Raw genomic sequence first — 9680 nt, 5'->3', positions numbered from 1 at the left:
TCCCGCCATTCCTTTCTGGCCTGCCAAGTTTCATTAGATAGGTCTGTAACCACTCTGATAGGTTTCCCTTTGTATGTTAGGGCCTTTTTCTCCCTAGCTGCTTTCAGAAGTCTCTCTTTGTGTCTATATTTTGCCAGTTTCACTATGATATGTCGTGCTGAAGGTCGGTTTACGTTACGTCTTAGGGGAGTTCGGTGTGTCTCCTGAATTTCAATGTCTTTCTCTTTCCCCAGATTGGAGAAATTTTCGTGTATAATTTGGTCTAGCACGTCTTCAAGCACTCTGTCTTTGTCTTCCTCTTCAGGAACTCCTATGATACGGACATTGTTCCGTTTGATTGTATCACTCAAGTCTCTGATTCTCCTTTCCTGCTCCTGAATCATTTTCTCTCTCTTTTTCTCGGCCTCCTTTTTTGCTACAACTGTGTCTTCTAATTCACTTATTCTCCTCTCTGCTTCTTTAATACGTGCATTGGCAGCATCCAACTTATTATTCATCTCATTTAGAGCCTTTTCTAACTTGTCAGAGCTATTTTGAAGGTTCCTAGTCTTTGTATCAATATCTTCTCTGAGAGCTTCCATGTTTTTTTCAAGCCCAGCAATTAATTTTATGACAATCGTTCTAAATTCTTGTTGAGTTATGTTGCTTGTGTTTGTTTTGAGCAGTTCTATAGGTGTGATTTCTTCCTGGAGTTTCTTTGGAGAAGAGTTCTTTCGTTTCGTCATTTTGGCAGCTTTCTGTCTCTTGTCAGTTTTAAAAGCTCGTTCTGCACTGTGTGATTATTAGTATTCCTCCATAGAAGGAGGCTCTTGGAGTGTCTAGGGTCTGTTGTTTCAGGAGATTTTTTTTTTAATGGTGTCTCTCGGTTTCTCTTGTCGTGCCTCTGATTAATTTATTCCCTACTCAGCGATATTTGGGGTTTTCCACTATGTGTGCTTTGGGTTGTTTCTTGAGGTAGCCCCGAAAAGGAAAACAGACAGACAAACACACAGAGAAGACAACCACACAGATGTACTAATAAAGAAGCAAACCTAAGGGGGAAAGAAAAAAAGGAACAGGAAAGAAAAGAGAGGAGAAAGAAGAAGAAAAGAGAAAAAAGAAAGGGAAGAGGAAAAAACAAAAGGGGAAAGAAAGAAAAAAAAGCAGTCGGGGATTGAGGGGGACAGCGACAGTCAGAGATAAAGGACAGTCTGAGAGCTTAAAACCTGCAGTGGGGGTTGGGGGAGATAAGGATGGAATAAAGGAAGAACTATCTGGATGGTAAAAGTTGATCTAAGCACAGCAGTGCCTAATTGTTGGTCTTTCCCAGATTCCAGCGGGAAAGGGAGAAAGGAACGAAATAGGAAGATCGTAAAGAGAAGACAGGGGACAATTAAAAATTAAAAATATTAAGAAAAAACCAATGAACGGTAATAAGCAAAAGCGCAGCAGCTCTCCAGCGCGAATGGGCGTGGCTTGGTGCAGGTGGGTGGGGTCTCAGGGGCTGCTCTCTGAGGCTCCGCCTTGGTGGATGCAAGGAGAAGAATGGCAACGGGCGCCCCAAGTCCCCCTCAGACCATGCGTTCCAGCCACTCTCTGGAGTCCAACCTTCTTGTGCCTCGGGCGGATCTAATTGTTTCTGTTTTCCAAGTTCTGCCCGGTTTCTAAGTCCTCGCCCGCACACTCAATATTGCCACCTGGTCGGGGCGGACAAGGGGATTGTGAAGTCAGAGTTCTCCCCCGGCTCCACGTGCAGTTGGTGAGCTGCCTGGTCCGGCTGAAGCCCCCACTGAAGGGTCGGATCTCTCTCTCAGCGCTCAGTGGCCCTGAGTCCCGGGGGCTGAATCTCTCCTCTGCAGGGATTATGCTGTGTGTGATTCAGTCTCTGCTTCTCTTCCCCTGGTCTCTCTCCTGCCTTGCTCGGCGGTACCGCGCGGCTGTGAAGGTCCCTGCGCCTCTGGATACCCGGCGCCCCGCGTGAGTGACTGTCCGGGAATCTGTGCGCCTCCGGGCTCTCTCTCGGCCGCCCCGCACTGAGCCGATCCCCGCTGACCTGTCCGCCTCGGGGCTCCCGGCCTCTCCGCCGGGCTAGGAGCGGTGCACCTGGGGACACGCGGGTTTCCGTGGGTCCAGCGCCAAGCCTCTGGGCGCTCCCTCCCCTAGTCTCCCGTCCCCGTTCACACTCACTCAGGCAACCGTGAGACTGCTGTGGATAAGGGGTCTGTTCGCACACCTCCGTTCTTGGTGATCAGAGATGTGGCTTTTTAATTCTTCTCAGTTTGATGATTGTGGGTGGACGGAGGTGATGGGGCTCCTTACTTCTCCGCCATCTTGCCCTTTTCTCTTCTCCAGAAGGAAGATAGATAAAGAAAGGCTACCGTCCGTGGAGCATACATTACTTCGGGGGCCTGTCATGGAGCTTTCCTTGTGTTGGAAACCCTCCACCACCCAAATATCATTTCCACTTTTCATGACAACACTAAGGCTGAGGGAATCTGCTTCTGTTGTCAAGGTCAAGTCTCCAGTAAATTTCAACTGGGAATGGAGTGCAGAGACCTTCCCCAGATGCCAGCACCCCTGAACAGAGCTGCCTGCCCTGAAATTACTGAGACTGCGGGACAGTCAGCCCAGGAACAAGCTGGGAGCGAGGGGCCTGCCAGCTGCTCAGGGAAGTGCTTGGGTTGGGCGAAGGGGGAGAAGGTGAGGTGGAACTCTTAGGGACAGACCTATATAAAGCTCAGGCATTTATGTGGTTACCACCACAGTGGACTGCGTAGGAAGCTTTTCTTTCCATTCTTTATAGGGCCGGAGTTAGTCCTGCCTGCCTGAATAATTACTGCCGTCTCTTCTTGACATTAAGTATGTGATGGAATAATCCTACATGCAGGTTTCTTCAAATTTGCTTTCATTTATTTAATGTGGTGTTTGAAGTTGATCTGTACTCTGCTTGTAGTTTCAGTGTGTGCTTTTCCTGCATAAGATATCCCGTTCCATTCACAGGATGCCAACATTCATCCTTCGTTGACGTATTTGTACGGTTTTCTCTACACTGTAAGAACCCTCGTCACCGTTCTCATGCATATATCAGCAGGCTTGTGCACAGTTTCCTCCAGGGCATAGAGTTACGGGCCAGAGCTGTGTCTCTTCCTTTGACCAGGTGATTCTGATCTACTCCCCAAATTGAATGGAACAATTTATACTCCTATCAGTAGCGTATTGGAATTCTAAGTACACGATATTTTCTCCAACGATCGGTCTTGCAGTTGTGTTCTCTCGCCTCTCATGCGAATGCACTACGAATGGAGATCACAGCTCACGGAACCTGTGGCATTGCACTGAGGTGGCAAATCCAAGGGTCTTCCAAACAGAAGGAAGCACAGGTACACGTCTGGGTTAGCAGCGAGGTGCTCAGCAGCGAGGTCACACTCACCGTGAAACACGGCTGTGTCCGCGCTGGGCACCCCAGCTTGGCACGCAGCACACTCACACGACACCCTGATGTTGACCATGAAGCACGTTTCCACCGAACAAATAGGCAACTGCCCCGGAAAGCAGCTTTTTAAAAAAATGATTATTTCATAGAGCAAGTGTGGCAGCACAGACCAGGCTGTCACTTCAAACACCCCTGCGCTCAGTCAGACCAGTGGTATTTCTGGGAAACACTCCAGGATCATTGGATGAAGAACAAAGAGCTCTATGAGTCCGGAGGGGGTTAAGGGAATGGTTTTGGATTTATCTCCCACAAAGCGGACCTGATTCTCATCCATTTATTCACTTGTTAAGACAGATATTGTGTTTGGGGCTGAAGGGATGGAGGTAGACAGCACCCATTAGGGAATGTGAAAACTGAAAATAAAGGAAAGTATATCCCAGTAAAGTGGACCAGAACGTGACACCGCAGTAAGGTATGAACCCACGCCAGCATGTGAGACGCACCCTCATGTCACAGGGATGAAGACAGGGGGCAGTGAAGGGAACCCATCAAGGCAGGAGGGAAAACGCCACAGTTCATGGCAGAAGAGTCCGGGGCAGGGAGACACCCAGACACTTTCTCACCAGACAGTTCGGCTGGGAACGCTGCAGATTTTCTTCCAGAACCCCCTGGGCCTTTAGGTTCATCCCCAGAGCTCTGCTATGCAGAAGGCTGGGTTTCCTCCATTCCTTCATTGTGTTTATCTCCTGGTTGGCTCTGGGGTTCCTCTGTGGCTTTGGTGAGTCTGAAACAGCAGAATCCCGAGGACCACCAGGATCAAGCCTGCCACGCCCATGCGGATGAGATTCTCCATCGTGTAATCTTTGGGGTTGCAGGCTAGGAATGAGGACCGAAAGGTTACAGGGGTCAGGGAAGCTCCAAATCATCCCGGATCTGGGATGTCCACCAAGAGCACCCCCCTCCCCTTGACCGGACTCTGCCCTCCACGCCAGTCCTGAAACAGACTATCTTCTACTCACCAGTGTTGGGGTGTGACCTGTTCCAGGGTGGGCTGATGGCGTCAGCTGCCGCTGTGGGGAAATAGAAGCAGATGCTCAGGAGCCTAGACCACTGTCCAGCCCGACTTCTGGCTCTGTGTTCCGTATCCCTCAGTTCCTCATTACATAGTTTCTGTACAGTTCCCGAGCAACCCCTTCTCTGCAGTAGTGGGGTTTCTGCTGGTGTCCTCATTGGAATCTTTCCATCTCCTTGCTTTCTTTGAATTCGGACTTTGCTTCTGAGTCACTCTGGAGTGGATGCTGGCTGTGCCCCAGGAGCTCAGGGTTGGGGAGAAAAATGTCCTCCCAACACAAAAATAATTGTGTCTTTGTATGTCCCCTATCCAGTCTGGGATACAAGACTCCATGTGCTCATGTCCCCGCAGCTGAGAGTTCCCACTTATTCAACAGCCAAGGACCCAGCGTCCATGGACACAGGGTGGGATCAGGGGCTTCTGAAGGTCAGGAGCACAGAGGAGCCAATATCCGGGGCAGGGTCCCCTCCTCTCCATTTCAGTCAGCTCCCTTCTTTCTGGGTCTGCATTTTAATCTGCACCTGGTGCTTTACCTCCTCGTGTGCTTCCACTCATTCATTTTTCATATAGTTAGAAATGCCCACACTGGTCGATACACAGATACACACATAGATAGGAGCACACATCTATACCAAACACATTAGTATGTATTTCCTAAAGGTGATGTTCATTCACACCTGTGTGTGGATCTAGGCAGGGAGATCCTATTGTGAAAACCTATTGAATGAAGAGTATGGCCATCAAGATGAATATCTATCTATATCTCTATCTATATGTATATATATGGCTATATATGTATCTGTGTTACATATTCATAGATCATCTTATATACATATATAGCATATATTTATATTAACAGAAATATTATAAATATATGCATACATAATAGTGTGCATTTGTATGGACATCTAGATCTTCCTGTCTAGGGAAAGGGAGAGACAGAGAGGTGTGGTCCGCCTGTCCCTCACCAGGACTGCAGGCGTGTCTGTGGTCTGTGGGGGGGGGGGCAGACCACAGAAACACCTGGTCACAGGCTTTGGTGAATGGAGGAGTTCAGGGACGCATGCCCACACGGGGAGGCTCCACCATCATCTCGCTATTTTGGGACAAACTCTAGAAATTTGGCGATGTTTCCAGTAGGGATAGCTAGTCATTTTATTTTCATTGTCAAGGACAACTTTTGCTCTCACGATCTCACAGGGTCAGAACTGAGGAAGTGCATATGTATGGTTTTCAACTTCAAGAAACAGAGAGGGTTAGTGGAATTATAATATCAAGTGAAAACAAAAACAAGGAAATCATGAAAACTAATTCCTCATTTTAATATGAAAATCAAAATAGTAAAAAAAGAGAGAGAAAAATTATAGACCGCGAATAGCAAAAGTAATGCTGAAAAAGAAACCAAAACAGGAGGCATCGCAATTCTGGGCTTCTAGATACGACAAAGCTATAATCATCAACAGAGTGTGGTAGTGGCACAAGAATAGACGCACAGATCAACTGAACCCAGTAATGGACAACAAATGTATGGCCAGCTGATCTTCAGCAATGCAGGAAAGAGCATCCAGTGCAAAAGAGACAGTCTTTTCAGCAAATGGTGTTGGGAAAACTGGACAGCTACATGCAGAAGAATGAAACTGGACCACTTTATTACACCACACAGATTAATAAATTCAAAGTGAATAAAAACCTAAAGATAAGACAGGAAGCCATCAAAGTCTTAGAGGAGAATACAGTAGTGGCCTCTTGACCTCCACCACCGCAACTTGTCCTAGACATGTCTGGAGACAAGGGAATCAAGAGCAAAAATGAACTCTAAGGACCTCATCAAGACAAAACGTTTCTGCACAATGAAAGAAACAATCAACAAAACTAAGAGGCAACTGATGGAATGGAAGAAGTATTTTCAAATGATAAAGGGCTAGTATCTAAAATCTATAAAGAATGTATTATACATAATCCCACAAAAACAAATAATCCAGTGAAGACATGGGCAGAAACCATGAATAGACACTTTTCCAAAGGAGATATCCAGATGGCTAACAGACACATGAAAAGATGCTCAAAATCTCTCATTTCAGAGAAATGTAAATCAAAACCAGAGTGAGAACCACCGGACACGTGTCAGAATGGCCAATGTTAACCCTCCAGAAACAACAGGTGTTGACCAGGATGGGGAGAAGGGGAGCCCTTTGCACCACTGGTGGGAAGCAAACTGTACCCGCCCTGGAAGACAGTGCGGAGGGCCTTCCAAAAACTGAAGTAGAAGTACCTTAGACCCAGCAATTGTAATTCTAGGTGTTCTCCAGAAAATAGAAAAATGTAGATTCACAGGGGCACATGCTCTCCAAGGTTGATAGCAGCACCATCAACAATAGCCAAACTGTGGAAAGAGCTCAAATGTCCATTGTCTGATGAATGGATAAGGAAGATGTGGTGTACACACACACACACACACACACACACACAATCGAATACTACTCTGCGATAGAAAGAATAAAATCTTGCCATTTGCAGCAATGTGGATGGAGCTAGAGTGTATATGCTAAGGTGAAATAAGTCAGCCAAAGACAAATATCATATGATTTTGACCACATGTGGAATGTAAGACAGACAACAGATGAACAAAGGTGAAGAGAAGGAAAATAAGATAAAAACAGAGAATGATTTTAAGTGATATATCACTGGGTTCTGCTACTGAAGCCCATACTATACAGTATGGTAACTAACTCGGATTAAAAATATATTTTTTTAATGTTCATTTATTTTTGAGAAAGAATGAGAGACAGAATGCGAGCTGAGGAGGGGCACAAAGGGAGAGAGGGGGGGGAGGGAGGGAGGGAGAGACAGAAGCCGAAGCAGGTACCAGGCTCTGAGCCATCAGCACAGAGCTTGATGCGGGGCTCACCCGCACGAACCACGAGATCATGACCTGTGCCAAAGTTGGATGCTCAACTGAATGAGCTACCCAGATGCCCCAATAAATAATTAGAAAAAAACAATGGAAAGTCAGAGAGTGTGTAGTGAGTTAATAGCACATAAAAATATCCCTAAACCAATAGCTCCCTTAGGCATACTTATTTTTCGGACAACTTACTTTGTGGCACTAAAGTAGTTAACCAATTCTTAAAGGAAGTTATGAATTGACACCATTTTTAGCAATAAAGCTCAAAAGCTTTGATGCTCATGAATGAGACTCAGTGAAAATGAGATAAGATGTTGTAGTAAAAAATAAAGTTATTCTTGGGGCACCTGAGTGGCTCAGTTGGTTAAGCGGCTGACTTTAGCTCAGGTCATGATCTCACAGTTCGTGAGTTGGAGCCCCGCGTCAGGTTCTGTGCTGACAGCTCAGAGCCTGGAACCTGCTTCGGATTCTGTGCCTTCTTCTCTTTTGCCCATTCCCTATTCATGCTTTGTCTCTCTGTCTCTCAAAAATAAATAAACATTAAGTGGAGAAGGGTAGATACCATATGTTTGCGCTCATAGGTCTAACAGGACAAACCTAACAGAGGACCATGGGGAGGGGAAGGGGAAAGAGAGTCGGGGAGAGTGAGGGACACAAGTCATGAGAGACTATTGAATACTGAAAAAGAACCCAAGGACTGAAGAGGGAGGGGGAGAGAGGGGGGTGATGGTCATGGAGGGGGGCACTTGGGAGAAGCACTGGGTGTTACATGGAAACCAATTTGACAATAAACTATTATAAATTAAAAATAAATAAATAAATATTTAAAAACTTAAAAAAAAGAAGTTATTCCCCACAATGACTGTGGGACCTAATCTGGCCCCAGGGACGTGGGAATTACTGGTTCTTGAGCTTTGCGTCCCTGTACCATCAGTTACATTTGTGACTCTACGTGTGGCCGCTGCTCGAAGTTCTGAGAAGCAGGCAGAGTGACCCTGGACAAGGGTCCACACACAACGCAGAGCGGACATGAAGAGCCCATGGTGTGCTGTGCACCTCCCTGGAGAGTCAGGCAGGCCCCCACCTGGTCTCAGGTGTGCACCCAGTGGCACTGAGGCCCCCAGGTGAGCATAGGGGACAGCAGAGCAGAGCCCACAGGTGGGGAGTCTTCCCTCCAAGGGAAAATCCCGTGAGGCCTGACACCATATACGAGGGCACCAGGAAGGTAGCAGGAGGCCTCTGTCCACTCAGGATTGTTCCCCCACCCCTCACCACACGTTACCCCTCACCTCTGCTGAGACTGCAGGATGGGGGCGCCTGGGTGGAGGCCCCTGCTCTTTCCACCCTTTCGTGGATGAAACCCTAGTCTGTGGGGCCCCTGAATCCCTTACTTGTCATTGTCTCGGGCTTTCCTGAAGGTTGGGCCCTGACCTGACGGAATCAGTAAGGACAGGTCAGGGGCTCCTCACCTGAGACCTGGAGCTCCAGGGGCTCACTGGGGGGTGACAACAGGTAGGGGGAGGTGCTGTGTGAGCCATAGCACCTGTAGGTCCCCCCCTGGGCTGAGGTCACAGGACTCATGGAGAATTTGGCCTGGTGCTGCCCAGCTCGGTACTTTGATCTACGACGCAGGGGACGGTTGGCTGCCCCCTCCTTGGACAGGAGGAAGGTGTCCACAGAGCTCAGGGACCGACACAGCAGGGTCACGTTCTCTCCTGAGGTTACTGTGGGTCCCGGCTGCACTGAGAGGGAGGGCGTGGAGGGGAGCTGTCCTAGAGAGAGGAAGGGGGGTGAGGGGCTGTCCATCCTTGTTCTGATCTGAGTCTGTCTGTCCTGAGTCTCTCCCCTTCCCCATCCCCTGTCTCTGTCTCTCTCCCTCCCTGGTGACCCCACAGCCCTGGTCCCGACCACCACCACCTGGGACACCCTCAGCAGGACCTGTGCAGAGTCTGGGGCCCTGCATGAACCCGTGTCCCCCCACCTGCAACCAGGATGTCCAGGGGTTCACTGGGCACCGACCACTCGGGGGAGAGGTTGTGTCCACCATAGCATGAGTACCGGCCCCCGAGGGAGGGGCTCACTGGGCCCAGGGAGAAGTCGGCCCCAGAGAGCCCAGCCTGGGGGTGCCGGCCACGGTGCAGGGGAGGGTCACGTGAGCCCTCCTTGTACAGAGCGAATCTGTCATAGCTGACATCAGAGCGACACTGGAGGGTCAGGTGCTGTCCAGGGGACACGACAGGGCCCTGCTGGGCCAGGAGGGAGGGCTTCCTGGATGCACCTGGGAGAAGACC

At 48.6% G+C, this 9680-nt stretch overlaps 1 protein-coding gene across 1 annotated transcript in view; it reads right to left on the bottom strand.

Moving 5' to 3' along the window:
* Window positions 1-4051: 4051 nt before the first annotated feature.
* LOC115280095 (leukocyte immunoglobulin-like receptor subfamily A member 6) overlaps window positions 4052-9680 on the bottom strand; it is a 7637-nt gene continuing 2008 nt past the window's right edge. Inside the window, exons 6-9 of the mRNA XM_029924783.1 lie at window positions 9371-9667; window positions 8859-9161; window positions 4432-4482; window positions 4052-4288 (exon numbers count right to left, since the gene is read on the bottom strand). Of these exons, the coding sequence (XP_029780643.1) occupies window positions 4152-4288; window positions 4432-4482; window positions 8859-9161; window positions 9371-9667 (788 nt within the window). The 3' untranslated portion in view covers window positions 4052-4151. The remainder of the gene's footprint in view (window positions 4289-4431; window positions 4483-8858; window positions 9162-9370; window positions 9668-9680) is intronic.

This window comes from Suricata suricatta, chromosome 16 (genome assembly GCF_006229205.1).
Source record: "Suricata suricatta isolate VVHF042 chromosome 16, meerkat_22Aug2017_6uvM2_HiC, whole genome shotgun sequence".
Taxonomy (NCBI): domain Eukaryota; kingdom Metazoa; phylum Chordata; class Mammalia; order Carnivora; family Herpestidae; genus Suricata; species Suricata suricatta.
This window is presented reverse-complemented; position numbering and strand designations above follow the sequence as displayed.